A 26836-nucleotide genomic window follows, 5' to 3' on the forward strand; every position below is an offset into this window, starting at 1 on the left:
TACTGTCTCAAGTCTCCTGTGTGAGTCCAGGCTGGGCTGGTGCAGAACAACTCTGGTCTCCTGGAACTACCAGCTGCTTGGCTCTGCCTTGGGCTTGGGTCTGCTGAGGGGGAGGGTAGAGGAAGGCCATCTGGATGGTTTCAGCTCCCCTTTTGCCCTATTGTGAGATGTGGGACCAAAGGCTGCTTCTGGCTTGCTTTTGTGTACACCTCTGCAGCATTTGGGAACATGATGGTTCCCTAACTCAGGTGCTGGCAAGTAATAATAAGCCTGGCTCTGAGTTGTTCATGACGTGGGTCCAGCTGTGGCCAGCCTGTGACATTGTCTTTGCAGCACATTGGTGGAGGGGGCTGAGCCACATCATGGTACTTCTGGTCCTTGAGCAGGTGTTGTAGCAGCCCCAAGAGGTGCCTGAGACAGGGAGGAGTTGCTGGAGGCAGCAAAGTGAGCTGTGAAATGTTCTCTCCTGGCCCACTCAGTTAACTGCAGTTGCTATTGGGGAATTACCACCTTCTCTGTTAGCCTTGTCAGCCCTTGGCCATGATAGTATCTTGCAGCAGGGACTTTCATAGTCGCTTTGATGTTTCCTATGAGCAGTTCAGGGCTCTTCTCCCCATCCTGCCCTTCCTCCCACTGGGGAGGTGGCTGATGCCAGGACTTGTCCCCCTGAGAAGGGATCCTCTCAGTCTAGAGCTGGAGGTGTAACTGGGTAGCCTATCCCCTGCAGATTTTCAGCTTAGCATCTCCTTTCCAGGGGTACCTGTAGGGAGGGATACACTTCTCTTCCTTCCTCCCTCTTATTGCTTCTGTAGCTCTCATCCCCTGTGCTCCTGGCCCTGTTCTCATGTCCTGGGTCCTGCTTTTTGTCAAATTGAACATGATGTCAAATTAAAGTCATCAGAGGAACAGTCGGAGTGAACCACCCAGTTTAATGAGGCAGTGTTGAAAATCAATAACTTAATTGCAGCCATTTGATGGACTTTTATCCAATTTATAGTCCTCCTGCCATGCTACGTGTAGAGCATGAGGACGTGGTGCAGTGTCTGACTCTGGGAGGAAGCAAGTTCTCTCCTTGCCCACAGCTGTGCTGCTGTTCAGACTGTTTGCTGCAGAGATAGTGCTGGAGCAGCGATCAGGCCCTTGCCCATAGTCCCTCCATGGGCTAGAGTTGGCTGTAGGGCTCATGACAGTCAGAGAAGGAGCAGGTGTGGTGATAATGCCTTGTCCCCGAGTCCTTCCTGGAGGTCCCAGCAGAGACTGCCCACAGGAAAGTCTTAGCTGTTTGCCAGCTGCTGAGACCAATGATCTGCTGCTGAACAAGTCCTTCCCAGTGAGCACCTCTGAGCTGGCCCACGATCAGTCCCTCCTGGTGCTCTGGGACAAAAGGGTGTTTTCAGCCATTTTGGGGAAAACCTGGCTTCTCAGACCTTGGAGGGAGACATTGCTGCACTTGCATACAGCTATTTGCTCACTTCCATGAGCAGTGTTGCCCCTGCTCACCTATTCTTCCAGTCCTTGGCCCCTAGGTCTGTGCTGCTGCTCTTGCTTCCTTCCTACTTTTATGTTTTCCTCCTTGTTCCTGCTGCAGGCACATCTGTGATGCAGGTGATGGCATCTGATGCTGACGACCCCACATATGGGAGCAGCGCTCGGGTGGTCTACAGTGTGCTGGAGGGTGAGCAGCACTTCACTGTGGACAGTAAAACAGGTGAGCAGCTCCCAGCAGGCACCCTGGCTTGGCTGGGGCAGCCCAGGTGGAGCAGGTGGGAGACCATACCCTGGCCATGCACCTGCATTTGTGACCAGGCCTGCACCTTTATGCTAGGTGTTTGTGCTGGAGTCCCACCCTGTGTGCTTGAGGCATGGGCATTGCCTCATGGGTATTGGAGAAGAAGCACCGATGGCTGATGGCTACAGAGGCTGCTGCCTAGCGTGCCCGTGCAGTGCCCTCGCAGAAGCGCCCTGGAGCAAGATCTGCTCTGAGCCTCAGTGTCCTGCCTCTACCGCCACCCACAGCTCTGTGCTCACGGCCCAGAGCAGGGATGTACCACAGGCACATAAAACCTCGATGAGAAAGGTTTAAATACTACCAGAGGGCCCTTACCAAAGGCTGCATTGTTATCATCAGGGCTTTGATTAAAGGTAACACTTTAATTTAAGGATTGGTTTGTAAATGTTCTATTAATATTTAATGAAAGAACAGTAGAAACTGCTCTATTCCTTAATAACTTATAATAGAGCCTGTTGTAAAATGCATCTGTAATAAATCCCTAGCAGATGATGCTCTGACATACTGGTTAGAGTAGACCATAACCAGGAGATGTTGGGGTATATATTCTCCTTGCCTCCCAGGAGTGTGACTCTCATTACCTTTAATGGGAGCCTTGCAAGCTTGCTAGGGAGGGAAGACACTCAAATGCTAATAAGAGGTATTTAAGGCACAAAGCATGCAGTAAAGTACCCACAGTTTAATGAATAATCCTCAAAGGACAAGCTTGCTGGGTTGCTGTAGCTCTTGTTGGAAAGCTGGACAGTGAAGTCCACCYGCTCTGTTGCTGAGCACTGATGGCATAGGCTGAGGTGACCTAAACTGAAATGCCAAGTCTGTCAGACTGACCTGTGTCTGTGCTAGTAGTGATTTTTCCAGTCTATATTTATGTAAGTAAGAATAAAGTGAATTCAGAGGCTCCAGGGTAAGGAGAATGCCAGGAAGGTACATGTGCCTGAGAATGCGTCTATGAAGCCATGCGTCTCCTGATGTGCACAGGCAAGCGAGCTGCAGCTGAGCCTGTGTCACCAGTCCTGGCTGCTGTTGGAGGAGGGCTTAAATCTGAGGCAGCTCCTAAGCATTCCTGGCACCAATGCTTGGGGTATATAGTGGAAAACACTTTTTTTTTTCCTCTGCTTCCTGCAACAGCATTGGTGCTGCCATATTAAGGCGTAAACTAAAATGTGCCCTGTGGGCTGTGGTGTGAGTTAATGTCATTCTGGGAATCCAAGCTTCTTGATTCCTTGACTTTTTGTGTCTTAATTCTCAAGCTAGCTGTTCATATGTAGGTGGGTTTGATTTACTGTTCTACTTGCTTGTGATGCATAAAAGCAAAACTGCTGACAGTCTGCAGATGAGCCCTCAGCCCCTCTCAAGCATGTCTGTTTCCAGGATATCTGTCTGCCAAGTTGGTGCTGAGGCTGACTCCTTGGCGCTGTCTGAGAGCTGCGGACAGCCAGTCGCAGCAGCCTCACCTAGGCTCCGGGAGCACCGTATGCAGTTCTGCTCAGCATGGCAGGACATGACTGCAGCCTGTCCCGCRTGGCTTGTGGTCTCCTGAATAGTGAGCTGTGTCCTTCTCCAACAGAGCTAGCCTGCGTGAGTGTGTTGCTCAAAGCAGCAAGCACAGGGCTTGGTGTGCCTCGCAGGAGTGCTCCTTCATCCTGTCCTGCTTTGGTGGCAGCTGGTAGTCAGAGCATCCATTGGAGCAAACCTCATCCCACTCCCACCAAGCATTTGAATAGGTTTTTGTGCTACTATGTTGGAATCCTGGCTTGGCCCCTCTAGGTGGCCCAGCTTCTGCCCTGAGCATAAGATTTAATTTTCCATAGCAGCAGCATAACTCTCAGAGCCACCATTGTTATTAATGGCCATAAAAAGAACCATAAAAACCTGGCGCGTTACATTTCTTGTAATATATGATAATGAAGAAGAATTCATTTTCCCCTTTTGCTTCCGAGATGCTTCTTTGCCTGTTTGCCCATGGCTCCTTCCAGCTTAGATTCTTTCTTCACCTTTACAACTGGGTCTTTCACATTGTTCTTTGTAGTGCAGGTGTTGCCCAGTTGTGGCTTGCATACTTAGGTACAGGATATGGATGCTGTGTGTAGGTTACTTAGTTTGTCTTCTGATCTTGGATGTTACTAGCTTTAGTATTCAACTCCGGGAGCACCGTGTGCAGTTCTACTTGGTATGGCAGGACATGACTGCAGCCTGTCCCACATGGCTTGTGGTCTCCTGAATAGTGAGCTGTGTCCTCTTCCAACAGAGCTGGAGAAGATTTTGGAGAACTCAAAGAGATTTGGGTTGAATGGAGCTTTCAAAGGCAGGATCCAAACAGGATAACTGGAAAGACATGCTGCACATAAGTCCTACCATGCAATAAGCCCTGCATTCCTGCACTGCCCAATGCCTTAGAACCCTTTTGGTAGGGAGACTAACAACTAAATGTCTCTACTAAAGTAGTGGGAGCTGCAGAGAGGTGTACCCTGGTGTTCACCAATCCTTAGAGAATGATGCTAGTTACTGCAGCAGTGAATGACTGTAAATAAAAATTGCAAGTGATATGAGCTTTAGTTTTTTTCATATAATATGTCAGATATTACCTCTTATGCTTTCTCGGAACTGAATTTCAGCTGCTGAAACTGTCTGCAGGTTTATTTTCAAATCAGGTCCTAAAACCTACCCTGCGTGTGTTGAAGATATAAGTTGCCTTTTTTTTAGTGTATGGATGTAGAGCTCTGTATGCACAAACTTTGGAGGTGAGATCTGCAGTGGCAGCTATATGAATATCCCGTGGGTTCCTTGCAATAGCCCGTTTGCTCACAGGCATCAGTTGTATTCTGGTTTGTGCTGCCTGCCTGTTCCTCCTCTGCAGATAGGGTGCAGCTGATCTTCATTTGCTCTCTGTAGCATCCAGATGAGTTGTGTTGCACTGTTACRGGGCTGCCATGCTCCAGTTGGAGGAGTCTGCTTTAATAGTAGTGAACATGTGTGTGCACTGCAAAATGTTCTGTACTGCACTGTGGTGAGATGCTCACATCCTCTGAGAAGTGTGCCTGTAATGGCAGCTTTTAGGTGTGACCTGACAGCTTTCTGGTGTGGCAGTTTGGAGAAAGAACTATTTCACTCTGGTGCTCTGACTTTCTGCTCTCAGCTTGGTGATTTGCAGACCCCAGCAGCATGATGCTGGGGAGCGGTGGCAGCGGGGCTGTACACCGACCACCGGGTACCGCAGAGCTGGGGCGCGATCGACAGCAGCATGTCTGAGCAGCGTTTGTGGCAGCTAGCCTCCCCCTGCTCCTGATGCAGCAAGCCCTTTGCTGATTTTGTCTGGAAACTGCAATGGCACTTCAGCCATGAGTGGAGGGTACTGGTACACTGAGCACGCTGCTCCAGGCCCTGGCTTCAGGGAGCCTTTCTGACTCCAGCAAGCTGCAGACTAGCCATGGGGCAGGCTAAGGGCTGCAAAGGCTATGGTGGGGTGTCAAGCTCTAGCTTGGTGCAGGCAAAGGCACCAAGCTGCAAACTGGAGTTTGCAGTCATACATCTCCTAGCTCCAGGAAGCTCCACAAAGCTCCCTCATAATCATACTTTTCAGGCGTTGAGATGCGCACAGGGAGTATATGACTTCCAACGCATTTATGTGAGATGAGAAATCAGTGTGCATTTAAATTTGCAGACCAACCTTTGCATGTTGCTTTTAAGGTGTTATTCTGAAAATCTGTCATTTTGCTGTATATAGAAAAAAGGCAGAAGGACTCAGAAGGCTAATTGAAATGCAATCTAGTATTTATTATTTTTTTWAAAAAAATCATGAGTTTTAGGGCCTGTTTCATGATTTGGAGACTTAACTGGCAAGGGCTCAAAGAGAGAGGAGAGGCTCAAAGCCCCAGGGAGAGCAGGACAAGAAATACTGGCCTGCTAGGCTGAATTTTATGGTTACTTGTGTGTAGTTGTTAGTTGTTTCATCCTTACCTGTCAGGCTTGCCTTGTGGCTTGGAAACCACAGCCCCAGTCCCAAAGTGAGGGTAGAGTGAGAGATGAGTTGTTGGGAACATGCTGCATTCTGAATCCAGTTGGACTGTTGGGTTTGCCTGACATGGTGGGAGGCAGAAAGTTTCTCTGCTGCTCTTGCCAGTTTGTTAAAAATGCTCCATCAGGAGCATGCATATTGGTACATACATGTTTGTATAGTCTCACAGGTTTGTGCAGGTCTGTGCCCTGTCCTAGAAGATTATTCACCAGAGCTGTGCACAGGGACAAGTGACTGAGCAGGGGTGATGGAGGCCACCTGTGGACTTGTTTCAAGGTGATTGCTCCTGTCAGCAGCACTGAATGTTAACAGTCCCTTTCAGAGATTAGGGCTTTAAGGAGTTTCAGTTTGTTTGGGACAAATTGTGCTTGGTCTTCTTGAGGAAATTAGTGTATATTTACTAATATATAGTGGAAATTAATATTAAATGACAAGAGGCATTTAGTTCCTTGTGTGTGTGCGCCATCTGGTTGCTCCCTGGTGGAGGGGAGGGGACAGAAGAAAGGCCAGGTCTACTAGGCCCCATCAGTCTGATGCAGAACCATTTGCTTTAATGGACCAAGATGCTGGGAGAAGTGAATCTCTCTGTCTCCAACTAGCTAATGGTGTAGAGGGTAAAGAAGATGTAGTCAGACTCTTCTCTGAGGTGCACAGCAAAAGGACACACAGTGCATCAAGGGAAAKAACAATTGGGAATAAGGAATAAATTCTGTGTGATAAAGGTGCTGCATCTCCATTCTTGGAGGTGGTCAAAACCCAACTGGATGTGATCCAGACTAATCTGTTCTGCTTTGAACTGTGGTTAGACAAGAGACTTCACAAAGTTCTTTCTACATATGCTACTCCATTATTGCCATGGCTTTTTGCTTCACTGTGGCAGGGGGCATGATGATCATGACTGCCCTCAACTAGAATGCACTTTGTCTGGAGGGTCTCCAAGGATGTGGGCTTCTGAGCCAAAGTGTCTAAAAGCAGAGTAAGCCCATAATGATGGGATTCCTGGAAGGCAGTTGCCTGCTGAGCACTTTGTCCAGCTTTATTTTTATAACCGAACAATATCTGCTGTTGAGCAGATTTGATGGTATTTGTGTGATGCTGTGAGTGTCCCCTTGCCTGGTAATTACACTCTGATTAATCTGGATCATGCTGGAAAGCCAAATGTGCCTTGTACCAGAGGGGATGCCATCATGTGTATGTATTATTCAACTATAACAGATGCTGTCAAGGAGCAGGAAGATAAGTCTGAGTTGGAGGTTGTTCTTGCTATGCTGGCAGTGTCCAGGAAGGGACAGAGTTTGTTTTTTCTGTCTGGAAAGAAGGTGAATTTGTGGATCTTGGGAGATGGTGGCAGAGACTTCTGTGTTCTGCCCAGAGCTGTGCAGGTTTCTGCATCTTCTGTCTCTGTGCCTCAAGAAGGGATTTGCCACCATTTGTTGCTGCTTTTGCAGAGCTCCTAGGGGTCAGATTTGGGAGGAGAGGCTCATCTGGCTCCAGGAGATGAGACCATGTGAGTTTGCTGCTGGCAGATGTTTGTGCCAGCACTATGACTGAGCCTCACACTGCTGTGAACAAGGAATCGGTGTGGAGCAGGTTTGGGGGCCCTGACTTGTCGAGGCCACTAGCAGGCAGTATCTCAGCCCAAAAGACAGAAGCGGAGCCTGGCATTTTAGGTAGTAGCCTGGAGTGGCCTGTGGTACTTTAGGGGGTACAGCTTTCTTGGTGACCCTGGAAGATGGGGTGTTTGTCTGCATGAGGCCCTCCACTTTTCTGGGACAGATTGGGCCAGCAGTGCATCTATGCAGGAGGTGGTTTCTGCTCACAGGCTGCACTCTGCTGAGCGTGATCTTGTCTCCCTATGCCACTAGGAGAACCATGAGCAGCAGCTGGGGCTTTCAGCTGCCCTGCTCTGCGCATGACAAATCACCTGGATGTGCTCCCCCAGGATCAGGCGACCTTGGAGGTGTTCTAGGGAGTGCTTTGGCACTTTTCTCCCATCTTGCATGGAGTATTATGAGCTATATCATTATGAGCAGCTCAGTTAAGTCATTACAACCTTGGTGAATACATGAGCTTTATCCCTCTCATTCCAATTCATCACTATTGTGCTGACATGAATAACTTCCATTATAAAATGCTTCAGACCCTGTTAATTAACAGAATTGCTTAAATTTCAGTGAGATAGTTCTTGCCCAGAAATAACAATTTTATATTCATAGCAATGTCACAGGAGAGGCCTATAAACACAACCAGCTGGGGCCAGTCCTGTGCAGCCCCAGGTAAAAGGTCCTTGTGCAGGGCCTGTTCTTTCTTCTGTCCAGGCTGTGGACTTCATCTCTTGCCAGGACATGTGTTGGAGGTGCCATCATCTGTGCCCTTGCCAGTAATCCCCAGTTGTTGCAGTGTCTTGGCCCATGTGGACAAGGTGGGCTTGGACTCCTGATTCAAAGACTTCTGAACAGTCCCATGGTGAGCAAGGGAGCCTGCACAGACGCATGGCCCCACCACAGGGTAAACATCCCTGACTATCCTAAGGAGGGGGTGGGATGCTTCCTAATGGAGGGATTTTGCAATGCCAGAAGCACAGACCTCCAGCAGGCAAGGGGCAGGGGGCATGTGAGCCACCCCAGCCTGTGAACAGGCAGATGCTGGAAGTGCTTGAGGGATGGTGTGTGAGGCAGAGCCTTCTTTCAATTCATGAGACTGAAGGCAGCAAGAGTCCAGGAAACTGCAGAGCTGGAATGACAGAGGAACCAGGGGAGCTGAGTGAAATTGTACCTGTCCACAAGAGCCAGGAAGCTGCAGGGATCCGAAACAGTGGTGATGGCTTTATAATAAATCCTAACAATGATAATCGCTGGAATAATTCTCAGAAAGCGAGGAGAGATAAATGTCTCCAGAACAGTGTTGCCAGCTCCTGCTGCACCTGTAATGTCATGGAAAGGAAAAAAAATTCCTGGTCCTCCCAGCTCAGCTGCATTTCTGACTCCCTTTGGGCCCTGGCACCAGTGGCTCCTTGATGGGACCGAGGTGCCAGGAGGTGAAGGAGGTTGTACCAGACATGAGCCAGCGGTGGTGAGCTGGTGCCTAGGAGCCTCTGGATGTGCCTCGAAGCCTCATCTTGTCTCCTTGCAGCCTCCTGGGCAGGAGCCAGGTGCTGGAGCCTCCTCCACTGTGCTTAGGTTGTGCTTCCACAAGTATCTACGTGGAGCCCCACTGGCCTGGGCACCAGACACGATCAGCCATCGTTCGCTCTTTCACCATAGCAAATGTCTTGGAGATTGATGGAAGCACCTGGGTGATCCTCTGGCATCTGCTGGGTGCAGGAGGAGCTTCGCAAACCCTGTGCTGGAGACCTGTATGCCACAGTGGGGCAGCCCCTGTGCAGCCTCTTCCCTAATGCCAGGCAGGAATAGTAGTAAAACAAAGCAAAGATGGAACTTTATAGAGCTCACAGTAGAGAAGGTAAAGCTGATAGTTAAACAGAAAAACCTGGAAGAGTGAAAAACTGGAAAAAAAATCTAAATATGTGGGATTCTCAAAGTGAGGTGGAGGAGACTTTAAACTGATTCCTAGCTGTTTGGGGGTATTTCTGGGTAATGTGGACTGGGAATGTGCTGCTAACGACCTCCTATTCATGTGCACACTTACTCATGCTTGTGCCCCTGGTGCTACCTCAGGGCAGAGTCATTTCTTTGTTTAATTCTCAAGATGTTTGGTCTGTGCTTTGTTCCTATGCAAATGAAACAGCTCTGGCTGACAGAGGAAGTCATAACTTCTGCCATTCATGGAGTTTTTTCCTGGGTTTTACAATTCTTTCCTTCTTGTCTTGCATTCCTTTGTATTTTAGCCCTAGTCATTCATTCAAGCCTAGATGACTACAGATCTGTGCTTAAAGACTTTTATTTTGATATTGCACTTCATAAAGAGTACTAATGTGCCATACATTTTGTTAAGCTTTATGGTCTCTGGTGCATTCTCAGCCCCTGACATGGAGTATGTACAGCATCTCTGGCCTCTTTAGCTTAGAGGGACACTTGACAATAAGGGTCTTTGTGCAGATACATCTGTAGAAATAAACTTCCCCTCCTTCTCCAAATATCCTCCTCTCTGTTTAGAGGCCCTCAAGGCATGCCTGGGACACTGGCACACGTGAATCCAGAGCAAAGCATTGTGATATTCTGTTATGAGCCCTTTAAGGTAGAGAATAAGACAAAGAATGAGTGGAATTTCAGATAATATCTGAGATGATATCCTGATGGGCCAGTGGAAGGACCCTGCTGTGCAGCGATGGCTGCATGCATTTGATGTGCAGTGTGTGGGGTCAGGCAGTGAGGCCTGGAGGAGTGGATGGGTGCAGGCTGGCAGGGCCAGCTCTGCCCAGTGTCCCCCTGCCTGCTCCAGCCCAAGCGGTTGTGCCATGCTGTGCTGTGGGAGCTCTGAACTGCTGCATCCCCCTTGCTGCAAGCCTTCTCTGAGATGTTAAGGAGAGCTAGCCTGCTGCAGGTTTGTGCCAGGGTGTCTTGTGACTCAGCCTGGGCTCTTGCACCCCCTTCCCATGCAAGCCTGTAGGCTGGCCGCAGCACAGCTCCTGTGTCAGGAGCCTCTGAGCCTTTTCCAGAGAGGTTTTGGCCTCAACCCAGCTCATGGCCATTGTGGTTGCTCTGCTTGCCAGAACCCTTCTCTGGGAAGGCTGTTACAAGATTTACTCATGCAGATCCATGCAGATGTTGTTAGTTGTTGCAAAATTCTTTCCATGGAGTTCAAGTGCTACTATTGGTGTCCAGGCTGTGCCTTCCTCTGCTGGGCAGTGCTGCTGAGGCTCTGGCCCTGCTCAAGGTCTGCTCCTCTCCTGACAGCCCTAGGGGAGGAGATGTGACTCCTGTCCTCATGAACAGTGAAAAAGAGGATCTGGGAACTACAACCCAGTGAGCCTCGCCTTGATCTCTGGGAAGGTGATGGAGCAAGTAACCCAGGAAGATGTTCACAAACGTACAAAAGATGGTAACTAGGAGTGCTCAGCATGGATTTTTGAAGGGAAAATTATGCTTAACCAACCCAACAGCGTTCTGTGATGAGATGACTGGCTTGATGGATGGAGAGGAGAGCAAGGGCTATTGTTTATCTCTGTTTTAGTAAGGCTTTTGACATGATCTCCCATAACATCCTTGTTGACAAACTAACGAAGTACAGACTAGGTAAGTGATCAGTGAGGTGGACTGGAAACTGGTTGAACTGCTGGGCTCAAAAGATTGTGATCACAGCATGAAGTCCAGTTGGACTGCAGTCACCAGCAATATCCCTCAAGGGTTGATATAGAGTCTGATATGATATATGATATCTTCATTAATGACCTAGATGATGGGACAGAGYACATGCTCAGCAGATGCACAGATGAAATGAAATTGGAGGGGATGCTATGCCTGATGATTGTGTCACCATTCAGAAGGACCTTGACAGGCTCCATCTGCTTTGAGCAGGAGGTTTGGATTAGGCAGTTTCCAGAGGTCCCTCCCAACCTCAGCTGTTCTGTGGGTGCTCTATGACATACCTGTTCTCACACTGTCCTCTGGTTTCCAGGTGTGATCCGGACAGCTGTGGCCAACCTGGATCGTGAGACACAGGACCGGTATGAGGTGGTGATCCGTGCCACAGACATGGCAGGGCAGCTGGGTGGCCTGTCTGGATCCACCACAGTCACCATTGTGGTCACTGATGTCAATGACAACCCACCGCGCTTCCCCCAGAGTGAGTCCTTTCTGTGCCTGTGATTGGGTGAGGCTGGCCCGGTGCTCGAGGGTGCTGAAATATGGGTCCAGCTCTGGGTGCAGCCCACTGTGGCCCTGCAGGGTGGGCTGGCCTCACTGCTTAGGCTGTGTGCAGGCAGCAGCCCCCTGCCTCAGGCCTGAGATGCATCAAAACCTGCAGGCCCCTCTCAAGGTGCCTGGCCCAGCAATGGTGGTGGAGGGTGGCTGCCCTGGCCAAACCTATCCAGTACCCTGGGACAGATCCCTGCTCCCCCTGAACATTTTGGGGGCAACAGGGCTGCAGGGCAAGGAGAGCAGGGCTTAGCCCTTCCTGCTCCCCGATCGCTCAGAGCAGCGCTGGGGAAGAGCCCAAAGCTGGGATGCTTCAGCAGTCTGGCCTGGCTCCTTTCTCACAGGAGCCTGGGTAGGGAGTCAGAGACTGCCTTCTGGCCTGGCCCTTCCTGGCTGCTGTGTCAGATCTTGACACTGTGCAAGTCAGCATCGCACTCCCCAGCTTGCAGATGACAGCACAGTCACAAGGCAGTTCTGTTTTCCAGGTTGTGGTGGAAGGCTGCTGCTTGCCCCTTTCCCTGGGCCCCCTTCAGATGAGGAGGGTGGTCCTGCTGTGAAGGTGTGAGCTCTGCCTTGTACACCAGCTGCAATGTCTGGAGCACTTGGCTGGCAGAGCTGCAGCTGGAAGGGACTTGGCCTGTTGTCCCAAGGGCTCCTAAAAATTAGAAATGGTAAAATTTGCAAGGAACTGGAGAACATGCTAACTGCAGGGTAGTGCCACGCAGAGACCGACCATTTCTCTACCTGGCACCTGAAAACATCCTTCCTATACCCCTCATTTCTAGCTGGAGTTTGTGGGTTTCCCTGGTGGGGTGTTCTGGACTACAGGCATTGTTGGAGGTTGGGCAGCTCTCATAGTCCATGGGCAGCATGACAGGGGTGCGCAAACAGGCATGTCGGGCTGGAAAGGGCACAGGGGCAGCAGCAGTGATGCTAGTGCATTCCCTCCTCTAGAGATGTACCAGTTCAGCATCGTGGAAACTGCCCCTGTGGGCACTGCTGTTGGGAGAGTGAAGGCAGAGGACTCTGACGTCGGGGAGAACACAGACATGATGTATCAAATGAAGGACGAAGAAGGGGTGGAGATGTTCAGAGTCACCACAGACGGCAATACCCAAGAGGCTATCATCGTAGTACAGAAGGTGAGAGATGAGGAAAACAGTTGGGAGAGATGGCAGGGATCTCTTGGGAGCCCTTTTCTCTGGGGACTCCTGTTGTTGCATTTGAGTAGAAAGAAATGCCCCTCTGAGAGCTGCTCTGGCAGTTGCCTTTGGGTGCTTGCAGGAGCAGGGAGAAGCCTGCCTTCATTCTGCCTGGCAAAGAGAAGACCTGTGTCTGGGAGGAAAGTCTGGCAAGGAGCAGCAGTACGGTGCATGCTGGAGCTGGGCACAGCACGGCTCTGGGGCTGCAGTGAAGAAGTGAGCAGTGCACAGGTAAAGCTGTGCTTGGTGCTGTGGAGACTAGCACTCACAGCTGGTTTTGACAGCACTGTTAGGAGGAGAAATATGCCCACCTAATTCCTATACCTGATCAACTGCGCTTTGAATACATCTGCTCTTGGTGGCAAACACAATCAAGCAAATACTTGATGCAGGCAAGAAAGAATGATTGTTCACCAAGGCCACTGCATTCAACTCACCTCCCTGTAGAAATGATCACAGTGATTAATGATTAACAAAAAAAAAAAAAAAAGCTCACTTGTCAGCACAGGACATGCTGTCTTCCCAGTGCAGTCTGGCTGCCCACACCCTGTATTGCCTGGGCACCTCGCTGTTGGACAGGGGCAGAGCGAGGCAGGAAGCCACAGTTTTTTCTGCCCTCCTCAAGGTTGGCGCTGCAGGAAGGAGAGCRGAGCACTGGTGTGAGAGCTCCTGGTCATCTGTCCAGCCTCCCGCAGAGGCAGCTGTTGAGGGCAGCAGGCTGCAACATTGTCCTTGGCATCTCCAGGGCAAAGTCCCACAAGGGAAGCAGCAGCAGCAGCAAGGGCTCCTTCGGCTGAACGTGGCTAACCCTCTCCTGTTTTCCTAGCCACTTGACTACGAGTCAAAAAAGGTGCATACTATTGTTGTGGAGGCTCTCAACAAGTTCGTGGACCCGCGGTTTGTGGACCTGGGCACCTTCCGGGACCAGACCATTGTGCGGGTCTCGGTGCTGGACGTGGATGAGCCCCCTGAGTTCCGGCCCCCCTCCGACCTGATGGAGGTCCAGGAGGACGCACACATCGGCTCTGTCGTGGGGGTGGTCACTGCCCTCGACCCGGACACGGCGAACCACCCTGTCCGGTAACCAGCGGTCTGAGCTTCAGACCCCCTTCGCGTGGGCAGCGGGGATTGGCGCGAGGGCGATGCACGGCCCGGGGGGGCTGGTGGCGGGGCCAGGGCGGTGGCGGTGCAGGTTAGAGCGGCCAGTGCTGCAGGAGCAGGCAGGCGGGTGAGCAACAACCAGCGCACAGGCAGCAGGCGAGCGAGAGTAGCCGCCTCATGGTGACGGATCTGTCAGCGGCAAGCGACGGGCTGTGAATGGCAAGGGAGAGCTGGGGAAGGCGCCGCGTGACGCCCGCACGTCCCTGCTGCCCRCAGCAAGGCAGCTGCGGTGGCTCCCAGAGCAACCCAAGCAAGCGACCAGGAATGGCGAGCAGGCAGCGATGAGGAATGACAAACGGACATTCAGGGGTGCAGAGCCAGAGCCAGGCTGTGTGTCTGTGCCTGCATGTGCATGGGGATCAAAGGCCAGAAGAATTTATATTTGGGCAGGGGACATAATCCAGGCAGCAGCTTATCTGCACAGGACATTTCCCGTTTCCATTTAATTTGTGGCTAAGGAGATTGTTACCTTGTTAAACTGTTATTACCTAAGGCACAAAGCAGCCTTCTGGCTCTGCCAACTGGCCTGAGTCACGAGCAGTTGGGATGAAAAGCTGGTGTTCAGAAAACATGCTCAATGTGTGGAAATTTTCCTTCAAATGCTGTGTGTTCTCGTGCCAGGTGACAGTAGGGCTGCAGGCACCTTGTGCACGGCTGCTTGCTTCAAATAAGCAGCAACAGCTTTGCATTTGAGAGCTCAGTGTGGAGGCTGTCCCTTGTAGTGATCAGTTGGGACATGGTAGGAACAGGGACTTGAGATGGAGGAGGTCATGGCCAGCAAGGGTTGAATTACAGCACTGAGTAACAAGTAGTACGTTCCACGGTGTCTCCGCGTGGCTGCTGGGGTGCCCACTTCCTGTGCCATGCAGCCATGGGGAATGCACTGGCTCCAGGTGGGATGAGGGGCATCTCCAGCTCTTCATGGAAATGAAGATTGAGATGTTTAGAAAACTTGAAAGAATTTAAGAATGGAAAAGTCTCATCTATGGATGCCTGGCAACTGGCAGAGAGTACTGTGTCACAAAATTGGATGATGAAAGCTGTCTCTGGAATGAATGTGAATGAAATCAGCCCTAGCACACAGGGCAGAGTCCTAGCATTGACATGCAGCCATGTATGGAGCTATATTATATGAGCAAGTAACGTGCATTGCCCATACTATCTGGATGTGCTCTCACAGTGCCTACGCTCACCTTGTCCTGCAGCTGCCCTCTCAATTTGGGCCACGTGTCAGATTTGCTTCTGTCTACCCTGAGCACATGGTCAAGTGTGTGTTAGCTTATGCTTCTCAGATGTGTGCAGTCTTCACATTTGTGTGCAGGTACATGTGTGCATGTGCCTTTTCACTTGAATGTTTCTAGCAATGCTGAARAATATAGATTTTATTTTCTGATCTATAATTGTAGGAAAGGGGCCTTGGGGACAGCAGTACTCTTATTCTCGTTCATTCTTGTTCTTCTCCCTGCGGAGCTTGTTGCATTGTTTGCAGATGGAACAAAGAAGGCAGAGGAGGGAGGCTTTCTGCTGCTGTGCAGAAGGTGATAGCTGAAACAGGGACTTTGAGCAGACAGAAGCAATTTCAAGTATGCAGCAGGAGCAAGAGGGTTAGAGCCCAAACTTTACTGTGCAAGTATCTCTGCCCTGCAGTAGGCTTAGTTCCAGACAAGGATATATTTCATGTGCTCAGGCATGAGGATGCAGCTAACAGGACTCCCAGGTGTCTGCTGCAGCTTGGGAATTGCGATGTGTTTTCCCTTGTCAGGCTTGAAGCACTGAAGTATGTATCCTCCCTGCAGCTATCCCCAGGCAGGCAGCTCCTCCTGCATCCCCTGTGCTCCCTTGTGGTGTTTGGTCTCTATCCATGTGTCTCTGCACTCGCCTCTCACAGTGCCTGTTGTCATGAGGAGCGGCACCTCTGTCCCTTTTGATTCTCCCCTGGTATTTGCTGTAGAAGCTGGGAGGCACAAGCTGTCCCTGCCATCTTAATGCATACCAGGTGGAGCTGCAGGTTCCTGGGGAGAGGATCAGCCATGCTGAAGTGCAGCACTCTTCTGCGACACCAGTGCAGGAAAGGTACTGCTGGACCTCCACTGCTTCCTGGTACCCTGGTTAGCCAGGTAGTTTAATAAAATACTTTGCCAACTAGGCAGCTCTTTGCAGCTTCAAAGTGCTGGACAAGTATTAATGCAAGCATCCTGCAGCACCCTGCTAGGATGCGACACTAGCCTGTCAGCAGGAGACAGCAGTAAGTCGCAGCATCTTAAGTGTGCTACTCCAAAGTACAGTCACAAGAAGCCAGCCCTTGTTCTTCACCTGTGATACATTAGGAAGTGACTGGTCCTGACAGCATGACAAGCATTTGATCCTCAGCTCCTTGAAGCTGGTTGAACCCTTTCAAGTCACAGCAGTTCAGCAGATCCCTTTGACTTCCTGCTCCTGGGCTGCTAGAGGTGGGAGCAGAGGCATGGCCGTGTTTCTGCAGTGGCTACGGTTTCCTGGGCTCGGGTCTGCGTGTTGGCTGTGCTGTRTATGTAGTGGGAGAGCTGCAACCGTGTGCCACGAAGAGATATGCTCTCCTCRTGTGGTGGGAAAGTGCACAGATCTACAGAGACAGCAGAGCAGGTCAGCTCTGTCAGCGTTTTCAGTCCTGCTGACACCAGGCTGCCAATAACTAGGTTTAGGAAGTATTTTTAGCCAAATGGGAAAGGAGGTGCCCTTGGCTCTTTTGTTTTTCTTCCCAGGCTGGTGCAAAGAGGTCTGTGCTGCTCCAGCTGCACCATCTGGCCTGGAGCTGCCACTGGAGGCACATTGCAGCTCAGCACTCACCTGCCTTCGTCCTGAGTTCACGTCTCACAAGGATGCATGAGAACAAGTCCCTACTGGATAAGCCAAGCTGGATCCCTAAGCGTTAACAGCTCCCTCCAGTTTGCAAAGACAGGAGGGTTGAAGGAGCATCCTAGTCTTGTGTGCTCTGGTTGCTGGGAGGTGTTCCTGGGACCCCACTGGTGCCCATTTCAGGGTGCCCCTTCTCCCAGCTGCCTGCAGATGTGGCTTGTCTGGGTAGGAGGTTGCTGACGCATGGGTGCTAGGACCTGCACTTGTCTCTGCTGCGAGCAGCCCCCGCGCTTGGACCCTTGGAGAGGACGTCCTCCCGTTGGCACTGTGAAACCCAGAGTTGTCCTGAAGTTCAGCATGGCACCAGGCTTCTCTAGGGGAACACCAAAACCCACCATGGTACAGGCAGGAAATGCCTTTCTAAAGGAACAGGGCTTTTCATTTTATTCCGACCTTATTTGTTGCCTAACAAAAGCTGGAACCACACTTTCAGAAAGAACGCAGTTTTCAGTTGGCTTTTTGGCTTTAGCTGTACGTTTCCTGGACGTAGTGTGATTTTTTTTTTTTTTCTCAGCTGAGCAATTGTATTAAGCAATGTGCTGATAGACTGTCTGCGTACGTGAGGCTGTTTGTATGGGAGCCTTTTGTTTTTCTCCCTGCAGTGAGAGCCGGTGTTCTGATTGTTTGTGTTCCTGGCTTTATCAGCACTGGGAAGATGTTGCTTGGGATTTAAGGTTCTCGGAGATATTCTTGTTCGGCATTCACCAAATCCTGAGACATGTGTTGGACACAGGCATTTTATAGGCTCCAACAGCTAAGCAAGAACTACAACCTGCTTCGCACAAAAGGGAGAAGAGGAAAAAACAAACATAACAAAAAGCTTTTCACACAGTATTTGAAAAGCTTCCTATTAACAAAACACATGGCAGAAAATGTGCTCCCTGTTGCATTCAGGGGGAGAAGTGAAACAAACTGCTTGAGAAATAGATTCACGAGAAAGATGASTACAAAGAAAGCTGTCTAAATTAAATAGTTGCTTGTAACATTCAAACCAACAGGCAGTGCCAGCAGGAAGAGAGGAAAATGGATTACAGGGTCCGCATCCCAATCAGAACCAGGGACTGCAATCCCAGAGAGGGAGCACTGGCAGGCTTTAGGAGGAGTGAGCAAATATGCAACTCTGAGTACCTGAGGAACCCAACAGTTGACTGTAACTCCTTCCCAGGTGAGGCGTGCTGTTTGACTCGGTGGAACTCATGAATGTGAACTTGGACTGCTAGAGGCACAGCTGCCTGTGATGGCCAGCACACACACTAGTCAATAAAGATCACATTGTACAAAGTTGCATAAATTGAGCATAAGGGGTTTCTTCCCTCTTGGTCTGTCATCATGCAGAGCAGTGTGGAGCAGGTTGCTCTGCAGCTGACCAGGCTATGGCGGTCTTCTGAGGGGAGCAGATGGATGTCCCTATCCCCAGGTCCAAAGCCAGTGCAGTGCTCCAGAGCCTCCACAGCAGCCTGAGCCGATGATCTACCCCCAAAGGCTACATACAGGGTCCTCAGAAGCCAGTGGGGCTGATGTTAACCTGCTTGTGTGCATTTTTCACCAAAGTGTATATTCTTCTAGCATTTCTATATACTCTATATACTGCTGCTTCCTTTGGCTGGCTTCATGCTGAGCAAGCCAAAAGCCTGTGTATCTTGTTTAGAGCAAGTCCCTGATATCCATTTCACCTACCCCTGGAATCTGCTGTGGCTGAAGACTTTTCTGGAGTTAACATCCTATCCACTGTGAAAAATTCTGTGAATCATTAATGGCCCTCTGTGGTCAAGACATCTGCAATGTCATGGTGTTTGGCATAAAGATCTCCCCAAAGCTGCTTAGTGCTACACTGCATCCAGCAGCTGTAGAGTGAAGCCTCCTTTTTCCAGACCCAAGCAGTCCTTCCTGCATTCGTGTGCCTGGTGCTATAGCTGCATCCATCCCAATGCTGTAGGTGGGGGATGCTCCTTGGAGATGGTCAAGGTGAAGTGCTGGCTGTATTCAGAGGATGTCACTCCTGATCAGCAAGGACAGAAGGAGGATTGGCTGAAGATGCACATGAGATTGTGGGTTGAATAGTGTTTGTAGCAAACAGCATTTGCTAACGCTGTCCCCTCAGCTGCTCTCTGAATGCCAGTACAGAGGATGCAGAACAGGCCCAGGGAGAGTTCAGAGGCCTGAGCACCAGCACAAGCTGCAGACAGAGGCTATATGCCCACCAAGTCTGGCCACGTCCGAAATTGCAGTATGCAGAAATGGCCTTGGACCTGCTGTAGTGATAGATGCACGAAGTGCTGGAGCTCTGTCTCCTTCYCTTGATGCAGTGTTGGAAAGGTGGCTGCTCTCTGTATAGTGGCAATGCTGAAAGGGTTGGATTTTGGGGTAGGTTTGGGTCCTGCCATAGGGTAGAGGCAGTCGATCCTCACCGTACAATTTAGATGTGACGTAAGACTGCCTGAGCAGTAAAACAATTAGAAGTGTAAGAAGAGGTTGCCAGTGACGCGATGCAGAATGCTCCTGACCAGCCTCCTGCCCTCTCTGGCCACGCAGGCAGCAGACGGCAGATGCTTCCAGGCTCTGATATCTCCCATCAATAACTGGGTTTTCCTGTGTAGCTATTTTTATTGAATGCATCTCTCTATACAGCAAAGATGCGAGTATGAAAAAACAGGCATGAGCTTACCCAGGAAGCAGAGAGGCATATGGAGAGTGAAGTACCATCTTGAACTCTAATGGTATAAAAATGGGGAGGAAGAAAGGGATGTGCTAGAGGTCAGGGAATCTGGGAGAACAGCGGAAGCAGTTATGTGTACACATCAGTTATGCTATTGGAAGAATGCGGGCTTTGTCATCCAGTTTCTGTTCTTCCTGTAGTATATTGGAATGATTTGCACAGGCCCAAGTGCCCAGACTTTTCCTTTCCCCTGACAGCCAGTGACCCCCTTAACTGCAGTGCCTGTCAAGGCAGTGTCACTGTCCATGCTGGAGCTACTGCAGAGGCTCCATTTCCAGCTGAGAGCTTTGGCAGAAAGTAGAGGAGGGCTTAGAAGTCCCTGTCACTTGGTCCAGGGACTCCTGGCTTGCAGCTGGCTGTGGATGGCAAAGTCCTGTCCCTTCTTGGTGCAGGGAGGTGAGGAGGCCAGCTGCAGGTGCAAGTGTGCTGGTTTGTGCATGTGCACAGGTGACATTTAGATGGTGACTTTTGAATGTTCTCCTTTTAACTACAAGCAAGTGCTATTGTATTTCTTATCGTCCTTCTGGCATCTGATGGGGAGAGAGCTAGGGAATGCAGTCTGGTAGTGTATGCAGCTCTTTACATGGGTATTTATTCACTGCTGGCATGTGTCCATCGAGAGCGGGTGATGTGCAGCTGGTGGGTAGGTAGCCACAGCAGCAGTTTTTCTCATGAGCGGGAAAGGGGTCGCGGAAGCTGTTAATTCCCACACAGAGCGGCCGTCCTCACGCTCTGTGGGTGGGCTGGCTTCCAGGGCTGCTCACCGCACCGGTGACCAGCTGCAGACCACAGCCAAGCTGTGCTGGGCCGGGCATGAGGGCTCGCACCATCCTTGCCTGGAGCTCATCCTGCTCTGCTCCTGTTGTCTGATGTGGCCTTCCAGCACTGTCCTGTCTTATCAGCTCTCCAGCTTGTTTTGTCTCTGTGTTTATCTTCTTTATGGTGTTGTCCATGTGACTGAAGACTTTAATTTATGCACAGTTCTCCTTTCKGTAATTCATCCTTTGTACTCTTTGCTGTCTTGTATTATTTAATTCTATAAAGCGCTCTGGGATGTGGTGCATATGAAAGATGCTGTACACAATAACATTATGCTGCATTGTTTGTGATTTGTAGGCCTTGTGGATTTCCAATTCTGATCGCGGCAGCAGTGTTTATTTGTGTTACGGCTGTGCTCAGGGGCCTCAGTTGAACAGGGCTTCCCTTGCAGTCCCTGCCTCCAAGGAGCATGCAGACTAAGTGTGCCGTGATTTAGTGTCAACCTGCTTTACTGAGTGTGATTGTTGGAAATGGGCACGTGCTGCAGAGGGCTGATCGAATAGGGTCAGGGCTAACCTGCATGTCTGACTCTTCTCAGTGGTTGTACCATTGCCCTCCTGGGCAAACATGGCAGCTATGCTCTCTGGAGGCGGCCACGGGAAGACATGGGCCACGTGGGAGGTGCACGGTGAGCAGGTGGTTTGGGGCAGCTCTGGGCCAGCTGAGGAAGGAGTGAGTCACGTGCAGAGTCTCCTGCATACCTGGAGCGTGAGGTTGCCATTGGGGTGGGTATTCCCCCTTGTCCACAGTTGCACTTGGTCCCACTTCATGCACCCAAAACTACATTGTAATTTAACCTGATTTAATCTGGGCTTGCAGCCTGGTAGAAACAGGCCCTTTGTACACCTGGCTGCAGAAGAAAAGTGAAGTTTCTTTGCACTAGATCCTTCTGTCCCACGGGGTGTCGGTGAGGTTGGGCTTGGCACATTCACTCGTTCACGGCTTCCTCTTTTGTCTGGTGGTCAGATACGCCATCGACCGCAGCACAGACGTGGATAGGATCTTCAACATCGATGCCAACACGGGTGCCATTGTGACAGGGAAGGTCCTGGATCGGGAGACGGCTGGGTGGCACAACATCACTGTCCTGGCAATGGAAGCAGGTGAGGGGGAAACATGGTGTGAGCAGATGGTCTGAGCTGGACTGGAGGTGGGGCAACTGGGGCAAGAGGGGTGCGTTCACTGCAGAGGTCACCAAGATGCAAGTGTTAATTAGCACTGAAGCAAGAAAAAAATGCAGCAGCAGCGAGTCTAACATTTCCCTAGACGATTTAAAAATACTCTTCCTGACTCGTGCATTAATAAGGGTGTACGGTCAAATAGTATCTTTGATGAACACTAATGGAATTTGTGTTATCTGTGCACCAGCTCTGCCAGTCATCTCCACGCTGCTTGCTCGCTGCTTCTGCCCCAGGTGAGCCGCTCCGGGGGCTCCCGCGTGTGCGTGTCCCCACGGGCTTGGCCGCATGCCGCATTGGGTCTGCCCTGCACTGTGCCGTCTCCCCACCACCACCCAGGAGCCTTACCACGTGGATGGTGGTTGGGATTTCCAGGCAGTTCCTGCAGATGGGGATGTGGCTCTGGATGCCTTGGAGGCCATTCCTTGCCGGCTCTCACTGCTGAGGACAAAGCAACTTTGTCGTTTTCTGCTGCGGGGACGCGACCAGGCGCTGGGGGCTGGATGCGCCCGGCATGCCCGTGGCAGAGGTGCCCTGGGGAGCTGCTATGCCACTGCTTGGGGCTGCGGCCGCCCTGTGCCTGTACGGCTGTGAGATCCTTTTGCTTTTCTTTACGGGAATTGCCAAGTATGCTGGCGTCCAGCCGGGAGAGCAGGAAGGGAACAGCAGTGGCCCGCAGTGGTGCCAGTGGCTTTGGCTCATCTTCCCCCTGTGTGACGCTCTGCGGAGTGGGCTCAGAGCAGCTTTCTGGCAGAAGCTGTTTGTCTGTTCTACTTCAGCTGAAGAAAGAAAACAAACCTGGATCTTGCTGCTTGCGGGAGCTTTGCATAAATTCCTCTTTGGGAGTGAAAAGAAAATAATAGCAAGGGGAAGGCTTTGATTCTCTGTAGGCTTTCAGCTGCGGGTTAGAAGCTGGCGAGACTGCGCTGGCATCCCGCCGCCTCTGTAGAGCGTGCGCGGCGCCTGGGCCCGGCACGCGGGTCTGCGCGGACGCCCGTGCGTGGCGGCGGATCGGGCTCTTCGGACCCCGCAAGCGCTCGGCCTCCCTGCGCCTTCTTTCTTTCTCCGAGTGTGAAGATGGAGAGGGACTTAATCCCTGGCAACACGTTGGAAGTGGGAAGGCCTGTTGTGTTYTTCAGATTTTTCCGCCTGCCTCACGCGGGAGCTGCCAGGGCCATTGGGAGCTGCTGTGCTCCGCTGCCCTGCGGCCGCAGCGCCCGCTGGTGCCGGGAGCTGTGTTGGCTGAAAAGCACCTTCCAATTACTCACGGACGCCTGCCAAGACTTGTCCCCCTGCAGACACTGTGGGCAGGAATCTGCTAGGCTTCACTCTGTGTGGCTCCTGGGGCTTTCTGGTTCCTTTCTGTTCATCTGCTACTTAATAAGAAGATGCCATCCATRTTCAGGAAGCCGCATCAGAAGCCGGAGTCAGGGTCGAGTGCTTGGCTCCTACTGTGTCTTTCTGGCTGAAGGACCGGTCGCCGCAGCAGCCCAGCAGGATGCGCCTCAGGCCGTGACTGCTTGGCGATCRGTGCTGCGCTCCTGCCCGCTGCCGCCGGCGGAGAGCAGCAGGAGGAGGTCGTGGCCGGGCGAGCGCTGCCGAGGCTCGGACGTCGCTGACTCCACGGCGGTTCTGCGCCCGGCCGGCGTGGGCGGCCGTGTGCCGGCCAGGCAGCGCCGCCGGTGCGGCGGGAGCGTGCCGTGGAGCTGTGCCGTGTCCCGGAGGGCTCCCGCACTGGTGGGCGCCACGGCCACGCGGGGAGTGGAGCCACGGCGTTACAGCACAACTCGGCATCCAGAGCAAATGCGAGGTGACAAGAATCAGAAGGAAAATATTTATACACAGCAGCTATGATTTCAGAGCAAGTCAGAAAATGCTGTGGTTCCCCTCCAGCAGGGAAGCCTGTCAGGTTGGATCGCTTCAAAAGCTGGGGAGATCTTTAGTATTCTGACTTCTCCCGTCAGTGAGCTCTGACTCATCCATTTTAACTGCCCAGACATTCCTCCCAGTGACATTATCCTTAACGTTTTGTAATCATGAAATATTAATGACTGATATTGAATTTAAAGTACAATTTATGTCTGAATACTCTGGTGGAAAGGGCAGTTGTAAAGGTAAGGCCCTCAACGTGATGGAGGGGTTCCGGCGCGGGCGCGTGACAGGTGCCACGCCGCTGGCGGGGCAGGCGGGTGGACAGGGCTCTGCCCGCGCGGAGCTGCAGGCGGGCTGTCMTGGGGCGCGCGGCCCGCCCGCGGCAGGCGAGGGTGTGCGGCTGCCTCCGAGGAGCAGTAAGCAAAGCAGCCGGACGGCCTCTGGCTGGGGCTGTGTGCCCGTGTAGGAGGGCTGGGTCTCCCCTTTGGCAAACAGGCATGTTCCAGCATGAGCTGCCTCTGCCCACTAGTGATGAGCAGAATATTTGGTCCTGTAAACATGCAGCCAGCAGGAAACTTGGGGACTGTTCAGCAAATCTGGACTGGGACCAGGCCAACCATTTCCAGAGATAAATCTTCATCTCTCTCACAAGCTGTTTGCCTTCCTTGGGCTAATATTAGTGATTCTCTTCCTGTTTTCCTCTTTGCTCATGTAAAATGATGAGGCCTTGACTGCTGTGTCCACTGCTGGTAATTGAGATGATAAATCTTCCTGCTGGAGACTGGCTTTAATCAGAGCATTGTGTTTGGATGCAATTTAATGACTCTCCTGCTGCCGAGTTCGGGCAGGACTCAGGAGAGGTGAGAGCCRTTTATACGTTACTTGGCTTAACTGCTGCTCCCGCCTTGCTTCCTCTCAGCTCAGAGCCGCGTTTGCAGCTCCAGTCCTGATGCAGCCGCCCGTGTCCGACAAGCCGTACCTCTGGCGTGCACCAGCTTTGTCTGTGCCATCCCTGCTCTGCTCTGCAGTCAGGCAGCTGTGTTGACGTGCACAAAACCCACCGTGTTTCACAGCCGTTGTGCGAGTGCTGGGAAGCAGCCGTTCAGCATTGTTTTCTAATCTACATTTTGTTCTCCCAGTTTGTTGAGATAGTGTGGACTAAAGTTCTGCCCCGGCCTCTTCTGGCTGCTGTGCTAATGTAATAATTCTGAATTCAGTATTGTACCAATTTGGTCTTGGTGCAAAGACTATGGACTGCAGGCTGCCCGCAGTGTACTGGGAGTGAGCCATCCTTCTCAAGGACCATGAAATACAGCAACCCACTGTCTCCTCGTTGCTCCTCAGACCCTGGAGAAGCTGTGGAGACTTGCCTGGGTGTGCGGTAGCGGTGTGAAGGGCACTTGTGCTCTGGTGGTGTTTGGATCTGGAGCCTTGCAGTAGAGGTTCTGGTGTAAAAGTGTTGTGCTTTAAGTTCATGGGAAGGGGCATTTCAGGTAGTAGAAAAATCCAGCCCTTGTGGTTGTGCATTGCTGTTAGGCTGGCAGGGACTCAGGCAGGTGACCAGCTGCCCTCATGCCTGCCGCAGKGGCCAAGCGTCTTGGCAGTCCCTTCCCCTCGCCACCTGCTTCAGCTGCTAAACCTCAGCCTTTACCAGCAGCGGCTGCTGGGTGGGGAACTGGAGAGGGCGAAGCGAAGTGCTGCAATYCTGCGTCGAGTGTTTCAGCCGGGGACTGTGCCCTGTTCTGATCGCGTTCACGGTTAACGAAATTCACACAGAGTATGTGGGAACGCAGCTGAAGATTCAGCTGGCGCGTTCGTGTCCTAGCTGCGGTGCGCGGGGCGGGGGGGAGCGCGGGGCAAGGGGGTGCGCGGCACCTCGGCTTTCCCCTGCCGCGGGGCAGGTCGTGGCGGCGGCCGTCCCCGCTCTGCGCGGCTCCCAGCGGTCCAGCCTGGCTCTGGGGCGGCTGCTCGCGTCCGGGGCAGGCGGAGGTGCCGCTGTGCGGAAGCGATGGGGCCAACCTCCGTCCCTGCAGGCTCCGGGGTGCTGCAGCGATTCCCGCTGGGCTGTCACTCCTGCACCCGCCGCCCTGCTTCCAGCGTCTCCCTTTGTTCTCTGCATTTTCCATGTCTTTCCTCAGTCTTTGCAGATTAATAGCATTCCAACTCCTGGAGGAAATGCAGAAAAACGGCATGTTTAATTTTAATTTAGGAAAGCATTTAGGTAGCAGCCTAGTTTCCTCGCTCCTGTCAATCAGGTTTTCTCAAGGCTGACATCAATTAGTTTAAAAATATTGAATGTAATTTTGCCTGACACAACATATTGCAGCCACTGCAAAATATAATTTATTTTAGAAGAAGAAATAATTAAACTAATTTGCATGTCAGTCAGCTTAGCTGGAATACCAAAGAGAGATGCTGCAATGGAAGAAAATGCCCTCTTCTTTTTTTCTTTTTTCTTATCCTCTTTTCTTTTAAACTAATCTAATTGCACTTAGCTGGGCACATGCAACCTTCCGCCCGTCCGCTGGCCGGGTGCTCAGTCTGTTTTCTTCAGCCTCTCCCAGAGGCTGGGGCTGCGCTTTGCATGCGCTCGCCCGCGCAGGCTGCCGCTSTCCTGCCAGGGCGCGCCTGCGGGATGGACGCGGGTGCGTGTGCATCTGCACGTGTAGTGGCGCTTCACAAAGACGGAGCGTGTGTCGGAGCTCTTTGAATTTACTGATGTTTGTATTGCTGTTGAGTCATGCACTTCATCACGGATGTACTCCGACAAAATCTTAATTGCTCTCCTGACCATTGTAAATTCAGTTTATGCCACTCAAGTTACAGAAAACATATTTTAGAGATGTTTGGGAKTTTTTTTTTTTCTCCAAAAAAAAACACCCGACTGTGTTTCATACTTTCCACCTATAAATCCAGGTAGTGGGCTCAAAGGAAGAGGTAAGTTTGTAAATAGTGCATTTGAGGAACCTCCAAGCAGAGCGTGAGAAGAAACCTCCACGTGCCTCACCGGAAGAGTCGCAGGAGATGCAGCGGCTGCGCCTCTGACCTCGGTGCTCCGGGACGCATCGCGTTTTAGCCCTGTCGCTGGGAGGGAGCGAGGGCGAGTGCCGGGCGTCAGCGATGCTGGAAGGGGAAGGAGGGGAGCCGCCCCGTGACGGGCGCCGGGGAGCGGCCGCRGGGCCGGGCCCTCGGCCCCGTGCCGCCGGCGCCTCCCGCTGACGCGTCGCTGCTTTCCCCTCTCAGATAACCACTCGCAGGTGTCGAGAGCCTCTCTGCGCATCCGCATCCTGGACGTGAACGACAACCCGCCCGAGCTCGCCACCCCCTACGAGGCCGCCGTGTGCGAGGATGCCAAGCCAGGACAGGTAGCGCG

General features: G+C 51.7%; 1 protein-coding gene across 1 annotated transcript in view; it reads left to right on the forward strand.

The window, feature by feature from the left end:
- The window catches only part of CDH22 (cadherin 22), a 56665-nt gene that overhangs the window by 15889 nt on the left and 13940 nt on the right, over nucleotides 1-26836 (forward strand). The window contains exons 3-8 of the mRNA XM_085316093.1: nucleotides 1589-1708; nucleotides 11382-11549; nucleotides 12575-12762; nucleotides 13649-13902; nucleotides 21380-21516; nucleotides 26707-26828. Of these exons, the coding sequence (XP_085172219.1) occupies nucleotides 1589-1708; nucleotides 11382-11549; nucleotides 12575-12762; nucleotides 13649-13902; nucleotides 21380-21516; nucleotides 26707-26828 (989 nt within the window). The remainder of the gene's footprint in view (nucleotides 1-1588; nucleotides 1709-11381; nucleotides 11550-12574; nucleotides 12763-13648; nucleotides 13903-21379; nucleotides 21517-26706; nucleotides 26829-26836) is intronic.

The sequence above is a fragment of the Rhea americana genome, unplaced genomic scaffold (genome assembly GCF_003343005.1).
Source record: "Rhea americana isolate MKP2758 unplaced genomic scaffold, rheAme1 scaffold_450, whole genome shotgun sequence".
Taxonomy (NCBI): Eukaryota; Metazoa; Chordata; class Aves; order Rheiformes; family Rheidae; genus Rhea; species Rhea americana.